Genomic DNA, 16,090 nt, shown 5'->3' with positions numbered 1-16,090 from the left:
TTCTTTTATACTCAAGAATAACAAAGGACACATCAATAACAGAAGGGATAAAAACCATATGATCATTTCAATAGATGCAGGAAAAGCATTTGACAAAGTACAACATCCATTCATAATAAAAACTCTCGACAAAGTAGGTTTAGAGGTAACAATACCTCAACATAATAAAGTCCTTATATGAAAAACCCACACCTAACAGCATATTCATTGGGGAAAAGCTCTCAGCTGAAGATAGGAACAGGACAAGGATGTCTACTTTCACCACTTTTTTTCAACATAGTACTGGAAGTCCTAACCATAGCAATCAGATGAGAAAAAGGAATAAAAGGCATCCAAATTGGTAAAGAGGAAGTGAAACTTCACTATTTGCAAATGACATTATACTATATATAGAAAACCCTAAGGACTCCACCAAAAAAACTACTAGAACTGATAAATGAATTCAGTAAGCTTGCAAGATACAAAATCAATGTACAGAAATGTGTTGCATTTCTCCATACTAGTAATGAAGTAGCAGAAAGAGAAATTAGGAAAACAATACTACTTATAATTGCACCAAAAATAATAAGACACTTAGAAATAAACTTAATCAAAGAGGTGAAAGACCTATACTCTGAAAACTATAAAGCATTGAGGAAACAAATTAAAGATGACACAAAGAAATAGAAAAACATTTCATGCTCGTGGATTGGAAGAAATAATATTGTTAAAATGTTTATACTACTCAAAGTAATCTACAGATTTAATGCAATCTCTATCAAAATACAACAGCATTTTTCACAGAACTAGAATAAGCAATCCTAAAAAATTTGTATGGAACCATAAAAATCCTGAATAGCAAAGCAATCTTGAAAAAGAAAAACAAAACTAGAGGTATCATAATTCCAGACTTCAAATTATTTTACAAAGCTGTAGTAATCAAAACTGTATGGTACTGGCACAAAAACAACCCATAGATCAATGGAACAGAATAGAAAACCCAAAAATGAATCAACAATTACATGGTCAATCTTTGACAAAGCAGGAAAGAATATGCAATGGGAAAAAGACAATCTCTTCAACAAGTGATATTGGGAAGACTGGACAGCTGCATGCAAAAGAATGAAGCTGGACCTCTTTCTTACACCATATACAAAAATAAACTCAAAATGGATTAAGGACCTAAATGTGAGACGTGGAACCATAAAAATCCTGGAAGAGAGCACAGGCAGTAATTTCTCTGACATTGGCCCTAGGAACATTTTTCTAGATATGCTTCCTGAGGCAAAGGAAACAAAAAGCAAAAATAAACTATTAAGACTACATTAAAATAAAAAGCTTCTGCATAGCAAAGGAAACAACCAATAAAACTAAAAGACAACCTACTGAATAGGAGAAGATACTTACAAATGACATATCTAATAAAGGATTAGTATCCAAAATATATAAAGAATTTATACAACTCAATACCCCAAAACCAAATAACCCAGTTCTGAAATGGGGCAGAAAATATAAACAGACATGTCTCCAAAGAAGACATCCAGATGGCCAACAGACACACAAAAAGATGCTCAACATCACTCATCATCGGGGAAATGCAAATCAAAACTACAATGAGATATCACCTCACACCTGTCAGCATGGCTAAAATAAAATACACAAAACAACAAGTGTTGGTAAGGATGTGGAGAAATAGGAACTCTCGTGCACTGTTGATGGGATTATAAACTGGTACAGGCACTGTAGAAGACAGTATGGAGGGATCCTCAAAAAATTAAAAATAGAACTACCCATGACACAATAATTGCACTACTGAGTATTTATCCAAAAAATACAAAACTCTAATTCAAAGGGATACATCACCTGTATGTTTATTGCAGCATTATATACAATAGCCAAATTATGGTAGCAACCTAAGTATTCATTGATAGATGAATGAATAAAGAAGATGTGGTATATTTATACTACGTATATTTATTTATATACTTCATATATTTATACAATGAAATATTATTCAGCCATAAAAAAGAATGACATGTTGCCATTTGCAACAACGTGGATGGGTCTAGAGAGTATAATGCTAAGTGAAATAAGCCAGTCAGAGAAAGACAAATACCATATGATCTTGCTCATATATGAAATTTATGAAACAAAACAAATGAACAAAGAAAAAAAGACAAACAAAAACCAGACCCTTTAATACAGAGAACAAACTAATGGTTACCAGATGGGTGGTGGGTAGAGGGATGAATGAAATAGGTGATGGGGATTAAGAACACACTTATCTTGATGAGCACTGAGTAATATATGGAATTGGTGAATCACTATATTGTACACCTAAAATGAACATAACACTGTATGTTAGCTACACTGGGGGAACAAAAAAGGAATAACAAAGGCAAACACATGCTTACCTGTAGTTTTCCCAGATTTTGGAGGCCCCAGAATTGCAATCCTAATGGGCATAGTAGGCTTAGGTTTGGGTTGGCGGATATATTTGATTGGGTTCTTCATAAATTTTTCTCTAGATTCCTTACTAGATAAAAAATAAATATACTGACGATGGATTACAGCATAAACTGGATTCTCTGAAGTTTCAATTGGCTTTATTGTCTCTCCTTCCCTTAGCTGCAATATGTACACAGTTGAATTCATAAATTAGCTTTAAGTTATACAGCATTCCCCCAAATACATTTGAATACATTTGTAAAATAAGAATATCTTTCTTACAAAATAAGAAAACTAATTATAACTTAATCTTAATATTAAAAACTGTATAAAAAGAACAATTTATTTTATACCCACATGCAATTGATGAAATCTGAAATACATTTCAGTTTATGACCATTATAGTTCCCATACTTCCTTTATACTTCCTTATAATGTCTTTAGTGTATGTTTTTGCCAAGGAATGTAAAGTTGTTTGGATATATTCATGGGCCAGTTTATCCTCATAAAAAGGTCCATTCCTAAGGTGGTGTTATGGATGGAAATGTGTTCCCCGAAATTCAAAGGTTTAAGCCTAATCCCCAAAGTGACTGTATTTGGAGACAGGGCCTTTCAGGAGGGAAAGGTTAAGTGAGGTCATAAGAGTGGGGCCCTAATCCAACGAGACTGGTGTCTTATATGAAGAGGAAGAGACACCAGGAGTACATAAGCACAGAGGAAAGGCCATGTGAGGACATAGTGAGAAGGTGGTCATCTTCAAGCCAGGAAGAGAGGCCTCACCAGAAAACTATCTCTGCTGGCAATTTGACCTTGGATTTTCAGCCTCTAGAACTGTGAGAAAATAAATTTCTGTTGTCTAAGCCACCTAGTCTGTGGTACTTTGTTATAGCAGCCTGAGTAGACTAACACAGATGGGGTCCTGGGCTATGTTTGGGGACATAGTGGTAGGACAAATCCTATAGGTTTCTCTTCCACATTTTATATAGGCAAAATCCCACTCATGTAAATATCCAGAGCAGCCACAAAAGGGAAAAATACCTAAAAGGCAGCTTAAGGTACAGATATGGAAGGATTGGGAGGAGTGGTTCCACATCTGTTTATTTGTTCAAGATGACAAATGGGTCATTAATAAAGTCAGGTTTGGATATCATTTTTAGAGCATTAGATGGCTAAGTATCGACCCATACTTGACAAAGTAGGTATGAAGCAATGTGATTCAAGATTGCTCCTTCCCCAAAGCTACACCAGGACAGTTGTCACAGGTCAATGGTATTGTCAACATTATCATTCTTGGGCTGGAGTGAAGTTCATGGCTGGGAGTAAGTGCTAGGTATAAGAAGAAACTCAGGGGTGGTGTAGGAATGTCTGCTCTGTCTTACACTTGGTAATACAAAAAGCTGAAAGTTTAATGATTCTATTTCAAATTCCCAGATTAAATGAGAGTCCTTACAGCAGTTTCTGCTGTTGCTCAAAATATCTAGCATGTATCCTTTCTCCTATGTAGGTCAGAATACCCATAGTATCATCAAATCAGAATATCGAACTGTCATGCACCCAGAAAGATTCCCAACAGCCCTGAGAAATGATTATTTATATGCTTAAACCCTTCTTATGACCATGCACTCATTTCTCTATAACACATTTTTGTACAATTCTAATTATATTTAGACATGAAACCTTCCTCCCTAAATAGAGTTCTGACTTTGTCTGCTTCTTCCCCTTTCTCACTCATCTCAGAGAAAGGGCATGACTATCTTGCAAAAGTTTTCCAGGCCATTCTAACGCTTAACTCTATCCAATTCTCTATGGAGGACACTGCCATATGTTTCTATATTCCAGCATGATATTTGAAAAGGTTTCTCTTGACATCCTATGTATGGTTAAGATAAAGAAGATAGCACAATTAAGTAAAATTGAAACTGATTGTGTCAATACAGCCAAGAAGGAGGTTTCAAGTAACATGCACATGGCTCCTTTTTGGATCCCATCCTCCAAAATACTTTTTATCAGTGACCAATAATAGTAATATGTATTAATAACAATAACTTTTATTGAACACTTACAAAAAACAAAACACTGTTGTAAGCACTTTATAGTAATTAACTCATTTAATCATTGTAACAATACTATAAGGTAGGAAACTATTCTTATTCCCATTATGCAAATAGGAATGACTGAGAGGTTAAATGATTTGTGCAAGGTCACTAATAAATGGTGGCAGAGGCCATGATCTTCACCACTGTGCTATATCATTGATGGAAATAAAAAGGTACACTGATCAAGTGAATAGGTAACTATCACATGACATTCTTTTATTGTCTTTATGGCACTTAATACTATCTTTCAAGAATATACTTTTCTGTTTATTTATTTATGCCCATCCTCACTCCCCAATCCAACTAGAATGTAAGCTCCATGACAAAAGAAACCTTTCGTTCACTACTCTGTTCCCAGGACTAGAACAGTGGCTGGAACGGTCTTAGTTAAGATTTGTTGAAAATCATCCCACATGTGAGGCTGTAAATTCCAACTGGAGTAAATCTGTCCACGTGCATAAAAATATTGTACTTAGAATGCTTGTTATGAACATCAATGTCACATTTCATATTGTGTCTCACACTGTATACTCTTTATACTCTCGTTTTTGATCACAGTGGCCTGTTGGTATTATTCTTTCAGGGTCTTAGTACAGAACTAGGTCTTAGTACAAGGTCTTAGGCCTGGTTCCATTAAAGAATGAAAGAGGTTAAATGACTTGTCTAAAATTAGGTAACAAATTAGTACCAGAGCTCAGCTCTTTAGATGTGTCCTTTGAAAATATTTCTACTACCCATCTTCTTCTGCTACCAAGTTAAAACCAAGTTGGAATTGTGTTATCTCTCCAGATATACACGAAAGAAATTAAACCCTTTGATTACTTTTCAGATGTCAGAAAATTAAAACAATCACGTTTTTATAGCTAGTTGAGTACTGTACAATGCTTACAATTTTTGAAATTATCCTGTCTTCTTCTTAGACATACTTAACAAAAATAAAAGAAAGAACACAGCTTTCAGGTGCATTTGCCAACATTACCTTTACAGGGTCCCAGTAGCCAAATGCACTTATATGCTTATAGGTGTAGTTCAGCATTTTCTGGGCAAGGTGTGATGTTATTGGATAACATTTTTCAAAAATGCTCTCACGATTCTCTACCAGTGGTTTCAGTTTCATATTCAAACTATATTGTACAATATGGATTTTCCGAGCTCCATTAATGAGAATTACTGGTATCGTAAGCTTCTCACATTCATCCTGATGAAAAACAAATAAACCAAATATTAAAAAAATTTTTTTTGATGTGTATTCATTTTTGAAAGACAGAGAGAGACAGAGCACAAGCAGGGGTAGGGCAGAGAGAGAGGGGGGGCACACAATCTGAAGCAGGCTCCAGGCTCTGAGCTGTCAGCACAGAGCCCGATGCCGGGCTCAAACTCATGAACCGCAAGATCATGACTTGAGCTGAAGTTGGACACCCAATGTACTGAGCCACCCAGGTGCCCCAAACCAAATATTTTTAATGAGACCAAGTCTGGTCACAGCATATACACATTGCTGGTAACTGACCACTTCGGTCAAGAGAATAAATATTTTTCAGCTTCTGAGTGACTGCATATTGGCAGTTAAAACTTTTGACTCTCTGTGGCTTCCATGTTGCCCTCGAGTTATTAATTTGTTTTCATAATTGCAAGCGGTGCTGGCAAAAGGGAAGATAGTCCTAAGATACACATTTCTTTTGAAATGTCGGAAAGAAACCAAGACATAAACCAACTACACTTCTTTCATTCTCAAATGTTACATTGTGAATTATGAAAAAAGGAAAAGTAATAACCTGTATTACTTGTAAATTATTCATATCTGTTTCAAATTTTTCTCCCAGTTCACCTCTCAGGCGTTCAAGTGCATCAATTTCCTGTTCTTCATCTTCCTCACTCATCACTTCCTCATCTTTTGGAAATTCATCTTCAAGGATGTTGTCAATATCATCTTCCTCTTCTTCAGGCTCTTCTTCACTAAAATCTTCATCTTCCCTATGTGTCTAAGGAAGAAAATGTTCTCTTTTACTCTACAGATAGAATATGCACCAAATGACTCTGCTAACTAATCATCTGGAATATTTTATGTCACTGGATATTGGTTGGTATGGAATGGCAACATTTATTTAGTAACATAGTAAAGTTTTAAATATATGGCACCCAGAAATTTAATTCCTTCAAGATTCTGACAACATACTGATCACATAGTAAATACATAAACAAGATATTAAATGCTATTTATGTCTATGGTTGCCAGAAAGTTCCATTTGTTTGTTTGTTTGTTTGTTTGTTTGTTTAGAGTCTTTATTTTACTTGCAGTTAGGTAACAAAGTCATGTTAGTTTCAGGTGTATAATACAGTGATTCAACAATTCCATACATCACCCAGTGCTCATGACAAGTGCACTCCTTAATCCCCATGACCCCTTTAATCCATCCCTTCCACCCACCTCCCTTCTGGTAATCATGTTTGTTCTCTATAATTAAGAATCTGTTTCTTCTTCTTCCCCCCACCTCCTCAGGTGGTTGACATCTTTATTGCTTTGGAGGTGGGGGGCAGGTGCTCAGCAGTTCTTAGTGGGGTGCTTCCTTTTCACCATCACAGGCTTCTGGTGAGAAAGATGGCACTGGTCCTGCAAATGGCAGCCGTGTGCAGATCTGGACAGTACTTGTTTTTGCGGGTCATGTGCTTGATGCTGCTGAGAGTGGCCCAGACATTCTTGTTAGTGGTGGTCCGCATGTAGGAGGCAGTGGGTTTTCGCTGGCCAAATCTCGACTTCATGACCATTACGTCTTTGCCATAGGCTGCTGCCTCCAAACCCACAGTCTTGTGGTGAATCAGCCCATTTGGTGGAAGGTGTCGCGAGCCTTCAGGTTATTGGGCTGGGTGCTGGATGTCTGCATGTTCTTCTTGATTAGAAAACTGGAGCAGTTCTGCATGACCAACCATTCAGGTGGGCAGACAGGGCAGCAGCTCCTCTCACTACTGCCTGGGGAAGTCAGAAAGAGCCCGAGTCTGTTTCTTGATTTGTCTCTCTCTGTTTTTTCTTTGCTCATTTGTTTTATTTCTTGAGTTCCACATGTGACTAAAATCATATGGTATTTGTCTTCCTCTGACTGGTTTATTTTGCTTAGCATTAGAGTCTCTAGCCCCATCCATGAAGGTTACATGTATTTGAAAGTCACTCAAAATGGATAACTCAGTCACTAGCTGTTGTCAGTTTGGACAAGATCAGTTTCCTCACCTGTAAAATAGGAATAACAAAGTACCTATCTCACAGGGATGGTGGGAGCATTAAATTACTTAATACATGCAAAGCCCTTACTTAGAAAAGTGTCTGGCACATGGCAAGCATGAAATGATAGCTATTATAGCTATTATTGTGCCATTATAGCTATTATTTGCCACTTTGTATAAAGCACTGTATTAATAGAACAGTTACATGCCCTTTAGGAGTTTATAGTCCATCTGAAGAAAGGAGAATAATACACAAATGACTGTTAAAGACCCATGGCAGGATATTGGTACTAAGTGGTGCCATATAGGCGTTAACATTTGCCTTTAACATAGAGGCTCCTGGGCCGCCTCCACACTCTTCTCCCAGAAGTATTCCTTTTATCAGTTGGAGCACTGCCTTCCAGTTGGAAACCTGGAAGTTTTCCTTACTCCTTGCTCTCCATTACTGCACATCCAGTTTCCAAGGACTGTTATCCTAAACAACGCCCTACATTCTCTCCTTTCCAGTTACCCTCACCCCCGCTGTTTGCCTTTTCATTTTCTGATGCCTGCAATCTCCTGCTTATCCTGCTGTTTCCTAATCTTTCTATTGATTAGACCCTGGTTTGTTTGTTTGTTTATTTATTTATTTATTTATTTATTTATTTATATCTAATTTATTGTCAAATTGGCTAACATACAGAGTGTACAGTGTGCTCTTGGCTTTGGGGGTAGATTCCTATGATTCATCGCTTACATACAACACCCAGTGCTCATCCCAACAAGTGCCCACCTCAATGCCCATCACCCATTTTCCCCTCTCCCCTGCCCCCACCATCAATCTTCAGTTTGTTATCTGTATTTAAGAGTCTCTTAGAGTTTGCCTCCCTCCCTTTCTGTTTGTAACAATTTTTCCCCCTTCCTCTCCCCCATGGTTTTCTGTTAAGTTTCTCCAGCTCCACATATGAGTGAAAACATGGTATCTGTCTTTCTCTGACTGACTTATTTCACTTAGCATAATATCCTCCAGTTACATCCACATTGCTGCAAATGGCAGGATTTCATTCTTTCTCATTGCCGAGTAGTGTTCTGTTGTATACATAAAACACATCTTCTTTATCCATTCATCAGTTGATGGACACGTATAGCTTTTTCCATAATTTGGCTACTGTTGAAAGCGCTGCTATAAACATGTGCCCCTATGACTCAGCACCCTTGTATCCTTTGGATAAATTCCTAGCAGTGCTATTGCTGGGTCATAGGGTAGTTCTATTTTTAGTTTTTTGAGGAACCTCCACGCTGTTTTCCAGAGTGGCTGCACAAGCTTACATTCCCACCAACAGTGCAAGAGGGTTCTCGTTTCTCCACATCCTCCCCAGCATTTGTTGTTTCCTGAGTTGTTAATTTTAGCCACCCTGACTGGTGTGAGATGGTATCTCATTGTGGTTTTGATTTGTATTTCCCTGATGATGAGTGATGTTGAACATCTTTTCATATGTCTGTTGGCCATCTGGATGTCTTCTTTGGAAAAGTGTCTATTCATGTCTTCTGCCCATTTCTTCACTGGATTATTTATTTTTGGGGTGTTGAGTTTGGTAAGTTCTTTATAGATTTTGGATACTAACCCTTTATCCAATATGTCATTTGCAAATATCTTTTCCCATTCTATCGGTTGCCTTTTAGTTTTGTTGATTGTTTCCTTTGCAGTGCAGAAGCTTTTTATCTTGATGAGGTCCCAATAGTTCAGTTTTGCTTTTAATTTCCTTGCCTTTGGAGATGTGTCAAGCAAGAAATTATTGAGGCTGAGGTCAAAGAGGTTGATGCCTGTTTTCTCCTCTAGGGTTTTGATGGTTTCCTGTCTCACGTTTAGTAGACCCTGGTTCCTTTAAAGAGCACCTGGAGCTGGAATTTGGCCTTGCAAGTGCAGGGAGGAGGATGAGAGGGTCCCTTCCTGCTCTGTGCCCAGGCTCCTCCCTCTCCAAAAGAAGCTTGGATATGGGGCAGTGTTTTTCAGTTCTGGTTCTTTTTTTATTTACATTTTGAAGCCATTTGGTTCTTTTATCACTTTTTCCTTTTCCTTATCCTTTGACAATTAAAAAAAAATCTTCAGATTTGATTTTCTAAGGATTATTGGAAGTATGGTGGGATGAGTCCACACTGCAAATGAGAGATGTCTCAGTTGCAGATCTTGGCTCAACTTAATAGCTCTTCCAACTTATTTGTTAATTAAAAAAAATTAAACTATGTAAGTTTAAACATAGATTCATTTTTGTTAAAAAGATAAAATTATACAGCATTGTATAGGGTAAAAAAAATCTCCCTTCACACTCCCATCTCTATTTCCACTTTCCTACCTAGAAATAATTTTGGTTAACAATTTGGTTAAGATCCTTTTAGATGTTTACACCCACACACACCCACACAAAATTATATTTATACATATTGTACAACTTGCTTTTTAAAAATATAATTTAGCAATGCATTTAAGTTTCTTTCCATATAAAAACATATATCTCATCATTCTTAGCCATTCTTGCATTTTAAAAAGGTTGGTGGTTTTTTGGTTTTTTTTGTTTGTTTGTTTTTGTTTTTGTTTTTTTTTGGTTGTTATGGGAAAACCAGTTTAGGAAATAACAAAGTAAACAGTGAAAGGTAGACACTTTTGACCCTTGTGATATTTGTTTTCTCTCTTATATTAGTGATGATGAGGGATTTGGCTAACTTACATTTCTCTTCTTTTCTTTCTCTTCTGCCTATCCCCCAGTGTTAGTCATATTTTTAATTCTTTAATTCTGCAACTGAGTGCCTATAACTTTAAATATTATCTCCAAATTTCTCTTGAGCTATTACTTCTAGATATATGTTTTGATTCCCCACAATTCAAGAGAATGTCCTTACTCTTCTTTCCTCTTTTCTCTCTCTTCAGTTTCTAAATTTCCATCTCCAGCATTACCACATTTACATTCCTGTCCTATGATTGTTTTTAAGTAGCACTTAGGTATTTAGTGCTTTATGCAAAAATTGATTCTAAGAATTGAAAGCAAATAAAGAGTGATTAATTCTGAAAATTGAAACCCAGTAAACAGCACCTGCCATATTTTAATTATATAACCTTTATTCACAACACCCACAGATAGTGACAGAGGGGATGCAACTCTATATCAACAAACATGTACCATTTTGAGGAAAATGTCTAAAGTATCAATGTCAAACATTGTATTTTCTTATTATGCAAAATAATGCATAATTTAATTTGTCCCATATGTGGATAATGCTTTTCTTGTCCCCCACCCCCACCCCATATTTCTGGTTTGGTTTTGTTTTTTAGATGGAAGAAGTATTATTCATAAAAATCAATTGGTTACTTTTTTCAGGAAGAATATACAGAAGGCTAATTTTCAAAGATCTTAAATATCTAAAAATATTTCCATTTCATCCTCATACATTATAAATAGTTAAAAATCATTTTCATTCAGAATTTTGAAGGCATTGTTTTTGTCTTCCATCATCCAGTATTGTTGGTGAAAAATCTGACACAAAACTTATCCACATTCCTTTGTAGCTATCTTTTCTTCATTTTAGAAACAGTTAAAATCTCTTTATAATTAGCAATCTCAAATTTCATGAGAGTGTGTCTAACGTACATCTCTTTTAACTTGTTCTGTTCAGTATTCATTGAGCCCTTTCAATTTGAAGATCCTCTGCTCTCTTCAATACTGGGGACATTTCTTTCAATATTTTAAAGATTATTTCCTCCTATATTAGCTCTCTTTTCATTTTTTTTCTTTTTGAATGCAAATTAGATGTTGATCCTCCTGGACTGACCCCACATATCTCCAGTTTTTCTTTCATATTTTCTATTTCTTGTATTTTTGTTCCATATTTGAGAAACTCCTTTGGCTTTTACTTCTAATTTTTCTCTTCAACTTTTTAAGAACTGCTTATTTATTTTTGAGAGAGACAGAGAGCACGTGTGTGAGCATAGGCCATCCATGCAAGTGGGGGAGGGGCAGAGAAAGGGGGCAGAGGATTCGAAGTGGCCTCTGTGTTGACAGAGCTATGCCGGGCTTGAACTCAAACTGAGATCATGACCTGAGCCTGCGTCAGATGCTTAACCAACTGAGCCAGCCTCTATTAAACTTTTAATTAATTTAATTTACATGATACATTTTAGCTTCTGTGAACTCTTTTTTGCTTTCTGATTTTTTATAGCATCCTGTTTTTTGTTTTATGGATACAAGTTCTTGAATTTTCTTAGGGAGATTGGAATTTTTTAAATGTTTAGTAAGGTTTTCTGAATTGCCTATTCATTTTAGGGTCAGTTGTTCTGTTCATCTTGTTGCTCCTTTGTGTTGATAATTTTTCTCAAGTATATGGTAATCCTTGGTTGTTCATCCATTTTTATGAATGGAGGACCAAGTTGCTTAATTCAAAGCAACTTCAAACTCTGGGTGGTGAGCAGGGCAGGTTGTATTGTGCTTCCATTTAAGATGTGAGAATGAGAAGAGGTGGGCAGGTTGGATCTTGCTCCAAAAGATGAAGGACACCAACCAACATCCCTGGCACTTATTATCTTCTAGGCAGATTATTTGCTTCAGAAATTATTTGCCTTTTTTCCCCCATGGGGGCAGATGTCATTGTTACATAAGGAGATGGTGGGGCAGCCTTAAATAATTTTTGTGCAGTTAATTATCCTGGACTTAATAGATAATCAAATTATGTGCACATAATGAGTTCTGTCCTTACTTTTCAACATGTATGCTATTTCTTTTTTTTTCTTGTATTACTTTCACTAGTGTCTTTAGTACAATGTTGAATTTTTTTAAAGGTTAATATCCTAAAAATCTCCACAGGTTAATTCTTCCTAGGGAAAAAAATTTTTATTTTTCCATAAATGGCAACTTGATCTTGAAACAGTGCTTTTTTTTTTTTTTCTGATAAATTATAGCTTTTAGGCCTTATGTTAGGAGATATATCTTCTAAAGTTCATGGTCTCAGAGATCTGCCTCTAGTATGAAGGAATAAGTTAATTTAGCCTCTAGCAGATAATAACCATAAACCATGAACACCCCTCCCCCCACCCCAACACACACACACACACACACACACACACACACACACACCACTTTCTCCCACTCATTTAAGAAGCTCTGGAGAGTAAACAAAGGCAGATTTTGGAAAGCAGCAAAAATTTGGAGTGAGCAGTTAGTTAAAGGTGAATTCTCTGATTTTGTGCCCTTGCTCAGAGGGCAGCCTCCATTAGAGTGGTGGTGGCACAGGGAGACTAAAATTCTGATAGGAAACTTTAGTGTCTTTCCAGCTGGAGCAACCAGAGGAAGGAGACACAACCAGGATACCGGAGAGTGAGGGTAAACTTCAGAATTGAGAGAACCAGAGAAGGAAACAACAAATTAGTTTATACAGACTTTCCAGACTTTCCACATCTCTGAACCATGCACATATGGACTGTTTGAGAACAGTATAAATTGAATTGTTAGTATGACAGAGTTTACAGGCTTAGTCTTACCAAATAAATTGCCTGCTAAAACAAAAACACTCGTGGAGCTGTCTAACAGAATTCAGAATCTACATAACATGACACTCATAATTCAAAAGTTATAATAATCCAAAATTATTCAAAGTATAAAGGATCATGAGACATGACCCATTCTCATAAGAAATGATATCAACAAATACCCACTCCAGGTACTAGAGTTACAAAACAAGAACTTTAAAGCAGTTGTTATCCCTATGACCAATGAGGAAGAGGAAAATACACTCATAATAAATGAAAAGATAAGAAATCTCAGGAGGGAAATAAAAACAAACCAAAATGTAAATTAGAACTAAAAAAATACAATATTTGAAATTAAAAAAAATATCAGATGGATTTAATAGACTGGAGATGATAAAGGAAAGAATCAGTGAATTTGAAGATAGATCAAAATAAATTATCAAACTTAAAGAAGAGAGAAAAAAGATTGAAAAAATGAACAGCCCCAAGATCATGTGGCACAATAGTGAGTGATCTAACCTATGTGAAATTGATTTTCAGAAGGAGACAGAGAGCAAGTAGGGCAGAAAAAGTATTTGAAGAAATAATGTCCAAAGTTTCCCCCAATTTAGTTAAAGACACACATTTATGGATTAAAGAAGCTTAGTCAACCCCAAACTAGATAAATATAAAGAAAATGACCTGTTGGCATATCATAATCACACCATTGAAAAAGATTTCTTGGCTGAAAGCAGCCAAGAAAAATCATACAGGAAAACAATTCAGATGACCACATTCTTCTCATCCCTCTGATTTCCCTCACACCAGAGGGATGAATAAAGAACAACAGAAAAGGTTAAATATCTGGATAAATGTAAAGGAAGATTTATTTTCCTCTCAATATATTTAAAATACATATGACTATTTAAAACAAAAACTATATATTTTTTTTCTTATGGAGTTTATAATCCACTTGGTTGTAAAACAAATGACCACTAGAACATACAGGATATTGGTGGGTGTAACTGAATTTATACAGTCACAGCTTTCTACACTATTACATGGAATAATATTGACTCTAAGTAGAGTGGGAAAAGGTAAGGATGTATATGTAATAGAGAGCAACCATTAAAAAAACACAGAGAGGTATAACTAAAAAGCCAAAAGATAAATAAAATGGATTCCTAAAATACATTCAACCAATCCCAGAGAAGGCTGGAAAGGGAAAAGAAAAAAGAAAGGGGACAACAGGAAACAAAACTCATGGTCTCTGAGAAACAGGGCTAGCTTTGGGGTAAACTGTCTCATAGCTTTCTAGCAGTACCAGAAAGTAGGGGCAAGGCTCTAACTGAGTAGAAGGTTATGCCAGGAGGGTGGTGGAGGTTATAGTCAGAATGCTTACAACTAGGGAGGAAATGAGATAGGCAGAAATAGAGAAGTGAAAGACTTGTCAGAGTTCTGAGGCTTCCCAATACAGATGCATGTTAGTCAGACACTAGATTCCCTTACGATACATGGCTGGTGGTGGGGGGGGTGCTGGAGGGTGAGGTTGTCTTCTAAATCTGGATTTTGAGACACTATTCCAAACCGTTTGTTTTCAAAACCTTAAAACTCAAGCACTGGGAGATTATGGGAGTGCTGAATCACTATATTGTACACCTGAAACTAATATTACACTGTATGTTAACTAATGAGAATTTAAATAAAAACTTAAAAAGAACTCAATCCCCAGCCTGTACCCTCCGCCCACCCTCCCACCCAACCTTAGCTTTCTGCTCCATCCCAAAGTGCTCTCTGCACATAGACCTGGGGGCCTATACACCCTGCCTTCTCCCTAGAAGGCCTCAAGAATGGTCTTGGCCTGGTGCTTGGTCCTTAACCTTGTTTCAACCTCATTTGGACCCTGGCTTCGGCTTCCCCTTAGTACTTACGGTATTTATCTGAATTAACTATTTATCTGGGTGTAGTCCCTCACCATTCTGCTGACTTGCAGCCCTGGCTCACTATACTGGCTGTTTCTGGCTTTCTCCTGTCTGTGGCTACGCATAACTTGACAGAAGAGACTGAGGCACCAGAGAAGGAGCCAGCGAACAACAGGAAGAGAACCAAGATTCTGAAGCAAGAAATAGGAGTAGAAGCAAGGCCTCTGAGGAGCTGGAAAGTATGCAAACTAAACATGAGAAGGGTTTAGAGATTGGTTTAGAGATTATTCATCAGTCACACTTGGAGACTAAAATTCCACAAGATGGCAACATTTTCCTATGAAATTAATGAAGTAGCTCCCTTGAGACTAAGATCATTTCTAATGTTAAAAAAAGTCGGAAAAAAATCAGACAGTAAGGGCAATGATCTTTGTGAAGGATGAGAAGACAAACGTGGGAGGGGCTTTATTTGTACGTGGTTCCCCAATTTGTTATGATAAGGTGAGTAATGGAGCTGCATATCCTATACAAAAGGCAAATGATGAGAAGGTCTCTGTTCTTTTGAAAGCAAGCCCCAGCATCTATGCAGAGTCAGGAAGTCACATTAACTGGTTATAGCGATCACACTGCGTGAACCTAGACATGCTACATTTTGTTTAGTCTTTCTTTGTCTGAGGCAGTAGCAGGACATATAAAATTCTCATCAAAGAAATTTTAAAAGGTCAATACACAGTTTTCATCTTTGATTCACCAAAAATCTCAGGAATTATCTTCCCAAAGTCGGTTTGTGTAAATTAATTGTGTGAGCTACATAGCCAATTTTGTGAAAGATCAAGTCTTGGGAGAGCTAACTTATAAAAACCTACTTATGGGTGCCTGGATGGCTCAGTCAGTTAAGTGCCCAACTCAGGTCATGATCTCATGGTTTCGCGAGGGTGAGCCCCCATCGAGCTCTG

At 36.8% G+C, this 16,090-nt stretch overlaps 1 protein-coding gene and 1 pseudogene across 1 annotated transcript in view; both read right to left on the bottom strand.

Moving 5' to 3' along the window:
- AK9 (adenylate kinase 9) overlaps positions 1-16,090 on the bottom strand; it is a 131,597-nt gene that overhangs the window by 18,378 nt on the left and 97,129 nt on the right. The window contains 3 exon segments of the mRNA XM_019443058.2: positions 2,394-2,607; positions 5,503-5,721; positions 6,299-6,505. Of these exon segments, the coding sequence (XP_019298603.2) occupies positions 2,394-2,607; positions 5,503-5,721; positions 6,299-6,505 (640 nt within the window).
- LOC109263528 (60S ribosomal protein L28-like) lies at positions 7,007-15,259 on the bottom strand (annotated as a pseudogene).

Source organism: Panthera pardus, unplaced genomic scaffold (genome assembly GCF_024362965.1).
Source record: "Panthera pardus isolate Hobbes unplaced genomic scaffold, ASM2436296v1 HiC_scaffold_17, whole genome shotgun sequence".
In the NCBI taxonomy this organism is placed as follows: Eukaryota; Metazoa; Chordata; class Mammalia; order Carnivora; family Felidae; genus Panthera; species Panthera pardus.
Note: the sequence above shows the minus strand (reverse complement) of the source record. Positions and strands in the feature narration are given on the sequence as shown.